Genomic DNA, 16889 nt, shown 5'->3' with positions numbered 1-16889 from the left:
GAATTAGGACTCAGGACTGAATTGTATCATCAGATGTCTTTCATTTTTAGTATGCTTTGAACCAAAACAAAACTTAGAACTACAGGTTTAAAAAATAATTGGAAAAGGGGCGCCTGGGTGGCTCAGCCAATTAAGTGTCCAACTTTGGCTCAGGTCATGATCTTGGGATTTGTGGGTTCAGGCCCTGCATCAGGCTCTGTGCTGACACCTGAGAGCCTGGAGCCTGCTTTGGATTCTGTGTCTCCCTCTCTCTCTGCCCCTCCCCTGCTTGGCTCACGCTGTCTCTCTCAGAAATAAACAAACATTAAAAAAAAAAGCAAAAAATAACAAACAAAAAAAGAGCAATAGGCAGAAAGAAACAAAACTATTATTTGAAGATGGTATAATTTTGAACCACAGATTGTAACAGAACTGAGAAATTACTGAAAATTAACATTCGATGAAGTGGCTAGTTTCACAAATATACAATTAAAAATAACTTTCCTATGTAAAAGCAAGAGCCAACTAGAAAAATACAATGGAAAAAAAAACTATTTGCAATAACAAAGTCGTATACAACTTACGTTAAGAAAATTAGAAACATTTACTCAGGAATACAATACTTTAATAAAGGCATGGGAAACAAAATTTGTAAAGCTAACAAGTTTTCCCAAATAGTTTATAGGATTAACCTATTTCAATCAAAATACCAACGTAAACTTCCAGGAAACCTAAAATAAAGCAAAACTGATCAAGAATCTTTAAAATAACACACCACAGGATCGGTCCCGTGAAGGCACCGCTGGCCTGGCCTCTGGGTGGACACGTCAGGAAAGTCTGGGTATCAGGAGGCCAAAGAGAACAAACATCCACTACAATGAAGACTCTGGAATCCTGCCTCTCGAGGGGCAATGTGAACTAGCCACTGGAGACAACTGTTAAAAATAAAACACTTTGCTTGTGAGGTAGTGACCACCCATTGCCAAGGGTCTGAAGACAGCTTGGAGGCGAAGTGAGCACATGGTAAGGTTACTGGCCAGTCATGTGTCCAAGCCGACGTCTTCCTCTTCCAGCACCTGGATTTCCTTCCTAGCAGGCCTTCTTCTTGGCTCAGCAGAGGGACAAGATCCTGAAGAGCTTTACCAGTAGTAGGGCTGGGTGGCTGGGCCTGAGTGATCCAAACTTCTTTTGGCAATGGAAAGGCATGAGTGCTATCTGAGCGGCGAAGAGCTGGACAAAAAATGCAGTAAGAACAACAGACACTTTAAAAGTATGTTGTGAAAAGTATTCCTGTAAAAGTCACTTTTCACTGCAAAATGCAAACGTTACTGACATCGATGGTTAGTTTAGATCACATACAAATGACAGAGTAAGTCTTTGACATTCACTTGCTGTTATTTTCCTATATTCCAAAGTAAACAATCCCTTTCAACACTCAAGCTTCAACAGGGTATTCTTAGAAGGTTATGTGAACTGCTAATAGAAGCTCTTGGCTTAATAAATCAGTAGTTTGGTTCTCGCAGGGGAACACAGTTCCAGGTAAGGACTTTTGCATTATTATATTATTTTTTTTTTTTCACAAGTGTGAATTCCTATGTGGGGGGAAAATGGATACACTTTCCGTACACATGAGCCACTCTGTTCACCTTGCAGGTAAGTGGCCTCCAGACTCCTATTCAAAGCCTTTTTGGGAAAAGGGATCTGTGGCCTGTACATTGTTGTAGAAGTTCACAAAAGAGAGCTCCTTAATCCAGAAAATGTGGATGCTGACTGAGGTATAGCCCTTGAGAATGTCTTCTTCCCTGTGAAATTTTCTAAAACTTTGAGGTTTCAGCCAAGATGGGTATTTTCCCAATTTTGACTATAATGAGGTTTGCACATATCTGCGTCTTTTCAGAAGCCTGGGAATTTAGAATTCCCTATTAAAGATTTCAGGTCAAGGCAGGACCATCAGACCTTTCCTGATCCCATTTCTGCTTTCGTGTCTTACATGCTGAGTGGGTTTTTTCATGCCGGGTACAGTTGGAAAGCCGACCAAATCTTCTCCCACATTTTTTGCAACTATACGGCCTCTCAGCCTCATGGCTCTGCAGATGAAGCACAAAGTCTTTATTCTCTGGGAAGGTTTTCCCACATTCTGGACACTTAAATATTTTCTCCCTTATATGGATTCCTTCATGGCGACTCCGATGAGAGTTCTGACGAAAGTTTTTCCCACACTGAGAACATGAATAAGGTTTCTCTCCTGTATGGATTCGCTCATGTTTATTAAGGTTTGTTTTATGATTGAAGCTTTTCCCACAGTGACTACAGTCATAGGGCTTTTCACCGGTGTGAGTCCTCTGGTGGGATATAAGGTAAGAACTTTCATTAAACTGTTTCCCACACAATGGACAAGTGTACCATCTTCTCGTTCTCCGATTTCGGGTAAGTGCAATCACGTTGATATCCACATACTTTGAGAGTTCCTCTAGTGGAGTATCATTTTCAATAGTAACTAGAAGATTTCTCACTTTCCTTTGTTTTGGAGCGGATGTGCTTAGTCTGTCTTTATGGCAATATGGAGATTGCTCCGAGACCATAGAACAGTCCACTTCATCACAATCTGAAGTCTTTTCTCTATGATCTTCACTCTCTCCGGGTTCCTTCTGAAGATCGTCACTCTCAGGATTAATGTCATTGTCTGTGGAAACAAAGAGAATTGAATAACTTTTGCAGGATATGATACCGCAGGAAAAAAACAAATTGGATTTCTCATCAAACAATAATCTTGAGTATCAGAAGTCTGAGGACTAGCAGATAATTGTTACCAACACTCGTTTTCCACTCTGTGGATGGAATATATGACTGATAAATCTTTCTATGCAATGCATTGCAAGCACACAGTCCTTTTTCTTTCTTTCTTTTTTTTTTTTTTTTTTTGAGAGAGAGAGAGAGAGCACTCAAGTGGGGAAGGACAAAGGGGGGGAGAGAGAGAATCCCAAGTAGGCTCCATGCTCAGTGCGCAGCTTGATGTAGGGCTCGATTCCATGACCCTGGGATCATGACTTGAGCAGAAATCAAGACTCGGACGCTCAACTGACTGAGCCACCCAGTTACCCTCTTCCTTTTTTTTTTTTTTTAATGAAATGAGGGGGACTACACTGAAAGATTTTATAGTTTTGCTTTCTGAGTAAGCACTAATTCCTCAAGAAGTTCATATTGATCTTATATTCTGTGTAGAACAGTGAGCTAAGGGCCAGGGGATGAAAGACATCAATACTCAAGGGTACACCATCCCAATTCTTTAGGAGGCTAGTAAGTGAAAGGTACAATGAGTTACTTCTAGGTTTTCACTATGTTAAGTATTACAATAGTATGGAATTAGATAATACTGTAATATATATATTACAGTATTTCCCTATATAATAGGGAAAAAGTGGGAATAATTCAAATGACCAAAAATAATGAAGGCCTATCATGTTCACTCCGTAGATGATTATTTGGGCATTAGGGTGATTAAAAATGATTAAACTATGGTAGAAACCCATAGTGGTCTTTTTGGGGGAGAAAGGGGAGTAGTAACTGGGCAGTGGGCACAAAAGGGACTTCTTGGATGCCAGGAATGGTCTGAGTGATGGTCAGACAGACGTGTACATTTTGTGAAAACGTGAGGCGTACACTTTTGATCTGTAGGGTTTTCTGTATTTATTACCTCCGAAAGAAGTCTGTGTAAAATAACATACAAAGATTAAGTAACAAATTAAAAAAAGAAAAGTATGCTGTGAAAAGGTAGAGCAACAAGGGACCCCCTAAACTCTGGGCAACTTATGGATATTAAAGGGCTAAGTCAACCTCTTAGATAGACAGCTAACCACAGATCTGGGATATGAATTTTTGCTGGATTAGTAGTTTCACACTAACAGGCGTTTTCTTTTTCATTTATTCCCTTAGGTAATGAAAATGCTGAGTCAAAGCATATGGCAATTTTTATCACAGTCCTTGACACTCACTGCCATATTTCTTTCAAAAGAGGCTGTACCAATTTCAGCACAAGCATCAAGATATGGGTATCAATTTTACCTAATCTTGTCAGCATTTAATAGGTATAAAATGGTTTCTCGTTGTAGCTTTATTTTGTACTTTGTTACTACAAACCACTAATTTATTGGGCTGAGAGACTCATAAATTTAAATAAATTTTACATTTTGCAAATCTTAATCCCTGTGTAGGCAGTCACTACTAATGTAAATATTTAACTGAAGCCTACCTCTGTCACTGCACAACTTAAAACCATCAAAAAGTATCAGTCTTTCAAAATCAGATAAATGTTCTATTCTCTAGCCATTCCTTTATGACTTACTTTTACAGTTAACTCTTTTTTTTAAGTTTATTTATTAATTTTGAGAGAGAGGGCATGAGCAGGGGAGGGGCAGAGAGAGAGGGAGGGAGAAAGAATCCCAAGCATCGACAGTGTGGAGCCATATGCGGGGCTTGAAGTCACAAACTGTGAGATCATGACCTGAGTCAAAACCAAGAGCTGGACACTTATTCGACTGAGCCACCCAGGCGTCCCTACAGTTAATTTTTAATACATTTGGAGCTTAGTATCACACTGTATGTTATTGTTTGTAACATGTCTAATATTGGTAAAACCAGCCACAATATCCTTTTGAAAATTTTGACTCTGTTACCTACAGTGTAAATAAATTTGGAGGGCACCAATATCTTTACACGATTTGTTTTCCCATTTACATCCGTGTCTGTCCGATATTTAAGAATCTTTTATAGGGGCACCTGGGTAGCTCAGTCGGTTAAGCATCCGACTTCAGCCCAGGTCATGATCTTGCACTCTGTCTCTGTCAAAAATAAAGAAACTTAAAAAAAAAAACAAAAAACTTTTATATTTACCAATGAAACATCTGTGGTTCACTCCTATTTTATAGCCATTCTGAATGACAGCTTCCATCATTTTGTTAATTTTTTAATAAAAATTTTTTTAATGTTTATTTTTGAGAGAGACAGAACATGAGTGGGGAGGGGCAGAGTGGGGGAGGATACAGAATACGAAGCAGGCTCCAGGCTTTGAGCCCGATGAGAGGCTCGAACCCATGAACTGTGAGATCATGACCTGAGATGAAGTTGGATGCTTAACTGACTGAGACACCCAGGTGCCCGTGTTAATTTTTTAAAAAATTTATTTATTTTGACAGAGCGAAAAAGCATGAGGGGCAGAGAGAATCCCAAGCAGGCTCTGCACTAATAGTGCGAGCCTGATGAGGGGCTCGAACCCATGAACCATGAGATCATGACCTAAGCTGAAGTTGGACGCTTAACCGACTGAGTCACCCAGGCGCCCCCATTTTGTTAATTTAAGAATGTTATTGTTGGGGCGCCTGGGTGGCTCAGTCGGTTAAGCAGACGACTTCAGCTCAGGCCATGATCTCGCGGTCCGTGAGTTCGAGCCCTGCGTCGGGCTCTGTGCTGACAGCTCAGAGCCTGGAGTCTGTTTCAGATTCTGTGTCTCCCTCTCTCTGACCCTCCCCTGTTCATGCTCTGTCTCTAAAATAAATAAACATTAAAAAAAATTTTTTTTAAAGAAAGAATGCTATTGTTATACATTCCCTATTTACCTACTTTAAAACTATTAAATACAGTGTTTTTGTTGGTCCTTTTAGATTTTCTAAATACAAACCATATTTTGGTTCCAATATTTATTCTTCTTAACCCCTTATCTTTTTGCCTTATCTAGTTAATAATAGTGATGGCAGGTTTCCTTATTTCATTTTCATAATTTTTAATGTTTGTTTATTTTTGAGAGAGCGAGCTGGGAAGGGACAAAGAGAGAGAGAGAGAGGATTTGAAGTGGGCTCTGGGCTGAGGGCAGAGAGCCTGATGCGGGGTTTGAACTCAGGACCGTGAGATTGTGACCTGAGCTGAAGTCGGACTTGTAACTGACTAAGCCACGCAGGCACCCGTTATTCTCATTTTTAAAGAATTACCATCAGGGGCGCCTGGGTGGCTCAGTCGGTTAAGCGTCGGACTTCGGCTCAGGTCACGATCTCATGGTCTGTGAGTTCAAGCCCCGCGTCGGGCTCTGTGCTGATGGCTCAGAGCCTGGAGCCTGTTTCAGATTCTGTGTCTCCCTCTCTCTCTGACCCTCCCCCATTCATGCTCTCTCTCTGTCTCAAAAATAAATAAACATTAAAAAAAAAATTTTTTTTTAAAAAAGAATTACCATCAGTGTTTGATGAATGACCATAAATGTCATGTTATAGTAAAGGGCTATCTGTTTTGAAGACAATTCATCAAAACTCATAGGAATTTTTCTGATTTTCCTGAGAGTGTCAATGAATATATCTTATATTCCTTTAGTGTACTCTTTCTTATGATAAAAAAATTTAGTAGCTAATATAGTTACATGGTACAAAACTCAATGTGAAAAGGTGTACGCTAAGGAGCCTTCCTCCAGTCCCTATCCCCATCCATTCTACTTGCCCCCCGGACAGATACCAGTTTTATTAGTTTCTTTTTATTTTTTCATTGTTTATCTAGGTGACATATTTTCCTTTCTCCTCTTTTCTTATACAAAAGGTAGTACACTGTATATGTCTGGAACTTGCTTTATTTTGATCGTTATATTCCAGTGCATAGAGATTACCTTGGTATGCTGTGTGGACACATCACATTCAACCAGAGACACCTGGATTGTTTTCAAAGGTGAATGCATCTGGTTTTGTTTTGTTTTTGAGACAGAGAGAAACAGAGCATGAGCAGGGGAGGGGCAGAGAGAGAGAGACACAGAATCCGAAGCAGGCTCCAGGCTCCGAGCCGTCAGCACAGAGCCCGCAAGGGGCTCGAACTCACAAACCGCGAGATCATCACCTGAGCTGAAGTCCGACACTTAGCCAACTGAGCCATCCGGGCGCCCCGGTGAATGCATCTTTAATACTGGTAATTAGACTGCCGTATATAGGGAGTCATTCTGCATGTCCGCCAGTATTATACTTATTTCTCAACACACTCACCACCAGTGTGTCGTTATTGGATTTCTAGAAATCTGATGGATGAAAAAAGATGGTAATTTGGCAAAGGTTTAATCTGCATTTCTAATTATGAGTTGGGCTGGACAGCTTTTCATGTGTTCATGGGTCATTTGTATTCCTAAGCGAATCTGTTGGTCTTTCTCTTGGGGTACAAAGTATGATGCACCAAATGGCTGGGTTTTCCCAACACCTTTTATGAGCTCCTCTGCTTCGCTGCTCTTTTCAATTTTCCTGGTCATTGTATTTATTTATTTCCATTTGAATTAGAGATCAGATTGTGCGGTACCAGGGGGAAAAATCCTACTGGCATTATTAAAGGGATTACCTTCACTTCATGAATGAACCTGGGGAGAACTGACCTTTTAATGTTAAATCTTCCTGGCCAACATGGTATTTCTTCCCATTCATTCAGATCGACTTCTTTGTCCTTTAGAAATGTTTTGAAGTTTTCCTCATAATTTCTGCATGTTTCTTCAGTTTATTTCTAGGTGTTTAATCTTGTTTGTTCCTATTTTTATAATTTCTAAATGACTGCATATATGAAAGTTAATGATTTCCATATAATAATTTTTCATCCCACTGCCTTACTGAATGCTTTTATTATTTATAATTTTCAGACACTTCCTGGGGTTTTCTAGTTACACAATTATATCATACGTAATAGATTCTTAAATTCTTAAACATTTAATTTCTTTGTCATTTAACTGCTCTGGCCAATACCTAAAACACAGTATTAGACAGTAGTAGTGATAATGGGCTTTGTTGTTCTGATTTTAGTGGGAATGCCTTCCAGTGTTTCCAGTGTTTCGGTCCTTCCAGACCGAAAGGATGCATATCCCATAAGGGAGGTATCCATTAGTTACTGTTTTTTGTTCAGTGTTTTTGCGAAGAAGGCACAAGGCATTGGTATTTTGTCAAATATCTTTTCAGTAACTATGAAATTGATCATAGGATTTTTCTCCTTTACTATAAAATATAATAGGCTTTCTATTATTAAATCACTTTTGCATTCCTGGAATAAATCTTCCTTGGTCAGGACAGTTTTTTTTATCAGATTGTAGTATCTGTGTCACACTAGTTTCACAAGAAGAATATGGAAGTTTTCCTTTTTTTTCACTCTGAAAATTTTCGTAGCATTTAAATTGTGCAATTGTTAAAGCTTTGTAAGAATTTCCTATGAAACTGAGGGTCCTTTCCCTGGGTTGGGGGCTAGTTTTTTTGACAATTCCAACTTCCTCTATGGAAACTGGTTTATCTACTTCTGTTTACATCTTTCTACGTATTAGTGCCTCTATTTCTAACTTACTGATTTCCAATTTTGTATTTACTAATACTTTCTTTCTGTTTTCCTTCATTGTACTGTTTTCCTAACTTTGAACCAGAGGCTTAATTTTCCTTTCTTTCTTTTTAATTTTTTTTTACATTTATTTTTTTGAGAGAGTGAGACAGAGCATGAGTGGGGGAGGGGCAGAGAGAGAAGGATACACAGAATCTGAAGCAGGCTCCAGGCTCTGAGCAAGCGTTCAGCACAGAGCCCAATGCGGGGCTCGAACCCATGAACCATGAGATCATGACCTGAGCCGAAGTCGGATGCTCAACCCACTGATCTACCCAGGTGCTCCTACTTTCATTTTTCTAACTTAATGTGTGTGTTTATACAGGCATAAATTTTCTTCTGAGTACCACTTGAGGTTATACTGTAGATGCTAACACAGAGTATAGTCTCCAAACGTTATGTAACTTTAATTTGTACTTCCCCTCTAATCCAAGGTTACTTAATAGTTTTAAAATTTCTAGGTGAAGGGGACTTTTTCCCCCCAAGTTTCATTTTTACCTTCTAGTTGTATCACATTGTGATAGATCCTACTGTGTTATTTCTACTTTTTGGAATCTACTGAATCTTTCTTTCTTCCATAGTAAGTAAATAATCTTGAAAAGGTTTATATTCTCTTGCCACAGGAGACGTCAGATACAAACATGAGAACTGTCTCACTGAGAATGTGTTTAAGAATTTTTTTCTACATTTTTAGTTGTTTTATGTGGCTCACTTGAGTTGAGACACACATTCTGTCCTCCTCGGTCAAGGACACTCCTGTGATTCCTTTCCCCACAAGGTTCATTCCATTACACTTTTCCCTTTCCAAACTGACCAAATGTTACTGACTCCCAGATCTCTACATGTGACCTCCAATTTCTAATGTTCAAGTACCCAGAAAATAATCTCATTTTATTTCCTATCATGGATTCAATCTCATCTAAAATCAAATCCATCTTCTTCTAAACTCTATTCCTACTTCCAAATCTGGCCTTGACCTTCTCATAGCTCTTTATAGTTAAAATGGTTTCACACTGCTTATCTTTTTTTATTAAAAAAATTTTTTTAGGGGCACCTGGGTGGCTCAGTTGGTTAAGTGTTTGTTTGACTTTGGCTCAGGTCATGATCTCATGGTTTCTAAGTTCAAGCCCCATGTTGGGCTCTGTGCTGACAGCTCAGAGCCTGGAGCCCGCTTCAGATTCTATCTCTCCCTCTCTCTCTGCCCCTTTCCTGCTCGCACTCTATGTCTCTCTCAAAAAATAAACATTAAAAAAATTTTTTTAAATTTTTCAGAAACTTTATTTAGAGAGAGACAGAGACAGCATGAGGTGGGGAGGCGCAGAGAGAGAAGGAGAGAGAATCCCAAGCAGGCTCTGTGCTGCCAGTGCAGACAGAGCGCAACGCAAGGCTCAAACCCACGAAACTAAGATCATGTCTTGAGTCAAAACCAAGAATCAGACGCTTAACTGACTGAGACACTCAGATGCCCCCATACTGCTTATCTTTTTAGGTGAATGACTTATCTTTTAAGACTTTTAATAGACTTAAAAGATAAGTCTATTCTTTAACCGGAAGCTTTGGAGGGCAGGAATGGAGCACTATGTATCATTTTAACTCACTGATAACTCCAGAATTCAACCCTGCCTAAGGAAAAAGCAAGTAGCATTTATTAAATGTTAGTGAATGATTCTAAGTTTAAATCTTCAGCTTTGTGGTATAGGCAAGGGAGGGGAATGGAAAGGGTGAGAATTGGGCCTCAAGGTCTATGGCCAAAGTGTTCCTGGAATTGACAACCTACCCACCAACCAGTCACCTAAAATAAATGCTAGTTTTACCCAAGACTGAAGAAAAAGTCAGTGTAATAAATCCGATCTCTTTATGTTCTTCCCTACAATGAGAAAACATTAGTCTAATATCCTCAATGGGAAAAAACTGATAGCTTTTCCCTTAAGGTCAGGAACATGATGGCTATGTACATTTCTCACCACTGCTGTTCAACGTAGTACTGGAAATCCCAGCCTCAGCAATCAGACGATGACGACAACAAAAATAAAAGGCATACAAATTGGCAAGGAAGAAGTCAAATGTTCACTCTTCATAGACAACAAGATACTCTATGTGGAAACCCAAAAGATGCCAGCGAAAAAATTGTTAGAACAGACACACAAATTCAGCAAAGCTGCAGGATATAAATTCAATGTGGAGAAATCTATTGCACTTCTTTACACCAATAATGAAGCATCAGGAAGAGCAAGAGTCGATCGCATTTACAATTGCACCAAAAACCTTAAGATACCTAGGAGTAAACCTAACCAAAGAGGTAATAGATCTCTACACTAAAAACTATAGAAAACTTATGAAAGAAATTGAAGACGACACAAAGAAATGGAAAAGCATTCCATGCTCATGGATTGGAAGGACAAACGTTGTTAAACTGTTGATACTACCCAAAGCAGTCTACACATTCAATGCAATCCCTATCAAAATAACACCAGCATTCATCACAGAGCTAGAACAATCCTAAAATTTGTATGGAACCAGAAAATCCCCCGAATAGCCAAAGTAATGTTGAAAAAGAAAACCAAAGCTGGAGGCAACACAATTCCAGACTTCAAGTTGTATGACAAAGCTATAATCATCAAGACAGTATGGTACTGGCACAAAAACAGACACATATATCAATTGAACAGAATGGAGAACCCTGAAATAGACCCACAAACATATGGCCAACTAATCTTTGACAAAATAGAAAAAAGTCTCTTTAGCAAATGGTGTTGGGAAAACTCGACCACTTTCTTACACCAAACACAAAAATAAATTCAAAATGGATGAAAGACCTAAAGGTAACACAGGAAACCATCAAAATCCTACAGGAGAAAACAGGCAGCAACCTCTCTGACCTTGGCTGCATCAACTTTTTACTAGACATGTGTCCAGAGCCAAGGGAAACAAAAGCAAAAATGAACTTATTGGGACCTCATCAAGATAAAAACCTTCTGTACAGTGAAGGAAACAATCAATAAAACTAAAAGGCAACCGACAGAATGGGAGAAGATATTTGCAAATGACATATCCGATTAAGGGTTAGTAACCAAACTCTATAAAGAACTCATCAAACTCAAAACCCAAAAAACAATCCAGTGAAGAAATGGGCAAAAGACATGAATAGGCACTTTTCCAAAGACATCCAGATGGCTAACAGATACCTGAAAAAATGCTCAACATCACTCATCATCAGGGAAATACAAATCAAAACCACAATGAGATACCACCTCACACCTGTTAGAATGGCTAAAATGAACAACTCGGGCAACGACAGATGTTGGCAAGGATGTGGAGAAAGAGGGACCCTTTTACACTGCTGGTGGGGATGCAAACTGGGGCAGCCACTCTGGAAAACAGTATGGAGGGTCCTCAAAAAGTTAAAAATAGGGACGTGTGGGTGGCTCCGTTAAGCGTCCGTCTCTTGATTATGGCTCAGGTCATGATCTTGCAGTGTGTGAGTTCAAGCCCTGCGTTGGGCTCTGCATTAACAGTGCGGGGCCTGCTTTGGATTCTCTCTCTGCCCCTCCTGTGTGTTCTTGCTCTCTCAAGATAGATAAGTAAACTTAGGGGAAAAAAAAAGTTAAAAAATAGAATTATCCTACAACCCAGCCGTGCACTACTAGGTATTTATCCAAAGGATACAAAAATGCTGATTTGGAGGGGCACATGCACCCCAATGTTTATAGCAGCGTTATCAACAATAGCCAAATTATTGAAACAGCCTAAATGTCCATCTATTGATGAATGGATAAAGAAGATGTAGTATAATACATATGTATTGGAATATTAAATATATATATAATGGAATATTACTCAGCGATCAAAAAGAATGAAATCTTGCCATTTGCAATAACGTGGATGAAACTAGAGCGTATTGTGCTAAGCAACATAAGTCAGAGACAGAGATCATGTGATTTCACTCGTGCGGAATTTAAGAAACAGATGAATACAGGAGAAGGAAAGGAAAAATAAGATAAAAACAGAGAGGGAGACAAATCCTAGGAGGCTCTTAAATACAGAGAACAAACAGGGCTGGTCAAGGGGAGGTGGGCTAAATGGGTGATGGGCATTTAAGCAGGGCTCTTGCTGGGATGAGCTCTGGTATTATGTCTAAGTGATGAATAACTAAATTCTACTTGTGAAACCAATACTACACTATATGTTAACTTGAATTAAAAAAAACAAGCAAAGAAAAACAGGGGCGCCTGGCTGGCTCAGTCTGTAGAACATGCGGTGTTTGATCTCAGGGTCATAAGTTCAAGCCCCATCCTGGGCACAGAATTTACTTTAAAAAAACATGTGTGTGTGTCTGTGTCTGGGTGGCTCAGTTAGTTAAGTGTCTGACTCTTGATCTCAGCTCAGGTCATGATCCCAGTGTAATGGGATTGAACACCATGTCGGGCTCTGCCCTGAGCACGGAGACTGCTTAAGATTCTCTCTCCCCCTCTGAGCCTCTCCCCAACTCGTGAGCTTTCTTTTCTCTCTAAATAATAATAATAATAATAATTATTATTATTATAAATATATATATATATATATGCTTAACAAAAAAATACTACATAGAATAAATAACTTGTGGAAAATGAAGCAGGCTCACTATGTACTACTACCCTGACCATACAGCATAAGACAACTAGAGTTCAACAGCCATGGATTTTTGTCACCCCAGGCAACTCACAAAATCCACTTTCTGCTCTGCTTCAGCCTCAGAAGCAAACAGCCCTGAAGGCAAAGTAAGAAGTATTAGGCGCTCAGCAAAGCGATTTTTGAAGGCTGGTCACTCTTGGGTAGCAGTGTATTTGTAGAGAAAGGTGAATCATCTCTCAACAGCTTCAGAGAACTGCTGACACATGAGTGCGTGTGCGGTATTCTCATTTGCGAATGCTGCTTAACCATTACTGGGAAATAAGCAGAAGTGAAGAAGGATCCATTCACCAACCATACAGGAAACTCACTGAAACAATTGTGAGAAATGCATCAAGAAGGTGGTACAACTCTGGGCTAAGGCTGCAGGCTCTGGTGTTAGAATCCCTGAGTCCAGATCCCTGCTCTGCCAACTACTGCTGTGTGACCTCTAGCAATTGACATTTTTCTGCTTTAGTTTCACCATCTTAAAATAGTAATAATTCCTACGTCCTACAGTATTGTGAGAAATACATGAGGTAATAAATGCACGCAAAGCACTCAGACTAGTGCCTAGTACATAATAACACACAAGTACTAAGTGCTAGATATCATTTCTACCAATAGTGTGATATATTTTCATTCACACTAGTAGACTTCTTAGCCTTTGGACATCAAGGAAAAAAAGACTCATGCACCCAATGAAAACACAATTTAAAATACACATGTTGGGAGATTAGCACTAGATCCAGAAAATGGATTGAGAAACAACCCGGCTGCATTTTTTATCTGTTTGAATATCTGATGTCAGTACATTAGCTCTAGGTCTTGCTTCCCAAGAGAAGTCCCCTCCACCATTGCTGCCCTAAAGATACACAAAAAATGGCCACCCACAGCTGGTGCAAGCTCTGCCACATGTAATAAAAATTAAACGAGTGTGAACATGTACGTTAGCTAGTGTGTTAATCAGGTCTTTAAAAAGTCTGATGAAGGGTGCCTAGGTGGCTCAGTCGGTTAAGCATCCAATTTTTTTTTTTTATGTTTATTTTTCATAGAGAGAGAGAGAGAGACAGACTCCAAAGCAGGCTCCAGGCTCTGAGCTGTCAGCACAGAGCCCAACGTGGGGCTCAAACCCACAAACTGCGAGATCATAACCTGAGCCGAAGTCAGGCGCTTAACTGACTGAGCCACCCAGGCACCCCAAGCATGTAATTCTTGATTTCAGCTCAGATCATGGTCTCACAGTTCGTGAGTTTGAGCTCCACATCGGGCTCTGTGCTGGCAGCACGGAGCCTGCTTGGGATTCTTTCTCCCTCGCTCTCTGCCCTTCCCCTGCTCACTCACTCTCTCTCTCAAAATTAAAATAAACATTTAAAAAATAAATAAGTAAAAAGTCTGATGCAATAGAAGAACATGCTTTTTCCATAGCATTCAATATGAACACACAAGATTTCTTACCCAGTAACATCATCTCCCCAACACTGTCTTCCTTCTCTGAGGTGGGTTGTTGAGTAGCATCTAGGCTCACACATTCTTCTTGGGAGTGAAATACATTCAAATCCTCAAAGACCACCAGTTCCTGAAAGAGCAATAGACCCCATTCCTCTTAATAACAGAGGTTGTTTGACATCCTTGCTGGTAAAATAGGCTGGAGCCCGAGGATCAGGGAAGGGAAGGTGAAAGGGACCTATAAATCCTACGCAGATGCAGCAGACAGGAAACCCAGGCTCAGACAGGAGCCAAAGGATAAGCAGAAGAGAAACATCCAAAGAGGCAATGAAAACAAGCCCACTCTCCTTCCAAGGGTATGTCTTTTTTTTAAATATATATATATGGGTTGACTGAGCGGGGAGGGCTGTAAGAGCAGAGAAGGTGATGTACTCAAAACAGTGAACGGGAAAACCGAACCCACCTCAGGCTCAGTTTTCAGATACAGAGACAATGTGTCCTGTTTCTGCTGGATTCCTTCTCTGGGTAGAAGCTTCACTATGGGATGAGGTTGCACTGGGGAAAGAGGAAGCTGTAGTTAATGGAAATGTCAGTGACTCTAATATGGAAACCCTAACCACACCTTGAGGCCACACTGTCCTCACTCCCTCAGAAGGCAACTCATGGTTTTTTTTCAGCTTCTATGAGCCCAGGGAAGAGCTTAAGCCATAAAAATCACAGGGTCTTGAACCTGTATCTAGGGTCTCCTCATTATGAAAAGAATGATTCCCTTAAGGGTTTTTTAAATTCTCTTCGCCAGTAAAGGGGAGGGTAAAGTCTGGAGATGCTCGTAACAAGCACAAAATTTCCAAAATTCCACATAAACGGCAGTCAATTAAACAATTCATCCAAATTTCTTTATGGTAAAAAGATATACACTCCCCCTCCACTATGGAAAGTTACACACAGTTTATTCCATGGCTTTACACACACCCAGCAATCCACTCAAGCTCCAGCTTGAGAAAAACAATACTCCCTCTCCCCAGTATGTTGACTTATTAAAATCCACTCCTTTTTTTCAATACCCACTATCCTAACCTGAATTCATTACTAACATGAACACCTATTTCGGACCCCAATACCATTCTCTTCTCTTCTAGTGAAACAGCATATGCTTCTTACATCTGTTCTGAAAGTTTGAGCTCACATCCTTCATAATAACCAAAGTCTCCTTGACTTTCTGATTGGGCTGCACCACGCTTGGCTTGGGCAAGAAGGTGAGGAAGTGCTCCAGAACTAGCTGGTGGATGGTCTTGGGCCCACTAGTAGCATCTCGAAGTAGGTCTTGGCCCAGCTTGGAGTCCGGAGGAACTCTCAGTATAAAGGACCGCTTTGGCTTTAGGGGCATTGGAACCACTTTTGCAGCCATCGCGCCTTGAAATCACACACCACACTCGTTTTGCAGAGCTTCAGGAGTCCCCTCTTACTGAAGGAAATCTGTCAGATAGCCAAGCTGCAGACAAGAGAAACCACGGGTTACCCACAAAACCAGGTAGGCATGCCTGCACCCCAGTACATGGCCTGGAGAGTGAGGCCACACGAAATGTAAAGCAGAAGGAAAGGTAAGCTGGGGTGGGGGGAACTCCTAACTGAAACGGAAGGTCCCTGAACTAGACACTCGTAACAAGCTTGGCCTGAGAGGAAGATCTGAGAATGAAAGCCGGACGATGTCCAAACCTCAAGGGTCATTCCTCCCGAGAAATAGGAGATGCAAACTCCACTGGGAAGAGCGGGTGAACTCAAGCAGGTAGGAAGAGCGATGGGCTGGAAGACAGGACACCTGGGGTCCGACACCAAGGGCATCTGCTTATAAGTTGGCCTGGCCACTGAATCAAGCTGTACCGCACACCTAGGACCCCGGGTCCCTCAGATGCCCCTGGGGGGGGGGGCGGGGGGGGCAGTTGACGGCTCAAGGAGCAATCGCAAGGCCGCAAGAGCTGTCCATACATGGCATGCTGACTTTTCCGCCGTGAGAGCCCCGTGGAGAGCGGCAAGGGACATCCCAGTAGGGGCCAGCAGGCCAGGCCCACTCTAGAGCCTCTCCCACCGGCCAAGGGGCACCTTTACCACAACGACCAGCCAGCGGCATTGCCCGGGGTACGTTCCCGGCTCCCCAGGCGGTCAGGCACCCCCAGCAACGGACCAAGCTCTGCTCCCTAGAGGCCGCGTCAGCCTGGTTCCCGCCCTCGCGGAGCCCCTCACCTCTCGGGGGCTGTGCCGCCTCTGGGAGCTTGCAGGGGACGGTCCAGAGACCCAGGCGCAGAGACACGGGGAAACTGGGCGCGAGAGGCCAAGCCCTCCCCTCGCCCTTCGGAGTGCCCTCACGGGCCGCCGGCGACTATTGGCGAGCGCCGCCGTCAGTTCAGGAGCACGGCCGGGCGCGGTGCCTTCTGGGAGACCGGGTGCCCCCGCAG

The 16889-nt window shown here is 41.4% G+C and overlaps 1 protein-coding gene across 1 annotated transcript; it reads right to left on the bottom strand.

The window, feature by feature from the left end:
* Window positions 1-390: 390 nt before the first annotated feature.
* ZNF200 (zinc finger protein 200) lies at window positions 391-16841 on the bottom strand. The gene is made up of 5 exons (XM_042922357.1): window positions 16678-16841; window positions 15598-15928; window positions 14900-14991; window positions 14446-14566; window positions 391-2662 (listed from the first exon to the last, which is right to left on the bottom strand). The coding sequence occupies exons 2-5, from the start codon at window positions 15842-15844 to the stop codon at window positions 1911-1913; spliced, it is 1212 nt and encodes a 403-aa protein (XP_042778291.1). The 5' UTR covers window positions 15845-15928; window positions 16678-16841; the 3' UTR covers window positions 391-1910.
* Between the last annotated feature and the right edge of the window lie 48 nt (window positions 16842-16889).

The sequence above is a fragment of the Panthera leo genome, chromosome E3, assembly GCF_018350215.1.
Source record: "Panthera leo isolate Ple1 chromosome E3, P.leo_Ple1_pat1.1, whole genome shotgun sequence".
NCBI lineage: Eukaryota > Metazoa > Chordata > Mammalia > Carnivora > Felidae > Panthera > Panthera leo.
Note: the sequence above shows the minus strand (reverse complement) of the source record. Positions and strands in the feature narration are given on the sequence as shown.

Bases quoted from the DNA above. Each gene is read 5' to 3' on its own strand.
- ZNF200 (XM_042922357.1), bottom strand. From the start codon at position 15,844: ATGGCTGCAAAAGTGGTTCCAATGCCCCTAAAGCCAAAGCGGTCCTTT. The intron at 14,567-14,899 runs GTGGGTTCGGTT...TTGCTCTTTCAG, and splicing joins ATCTGAAAACTGAGCCTGAG to GAACTGGTGGTCTTTGAGGA. The intron at 2,663-14,445 runs GTAAGAAATCTT...TTGTTTCCACAG, and splicing joins TGGGGAGATGATGTTACTGG to ACAATGACATTAATCCTGAG.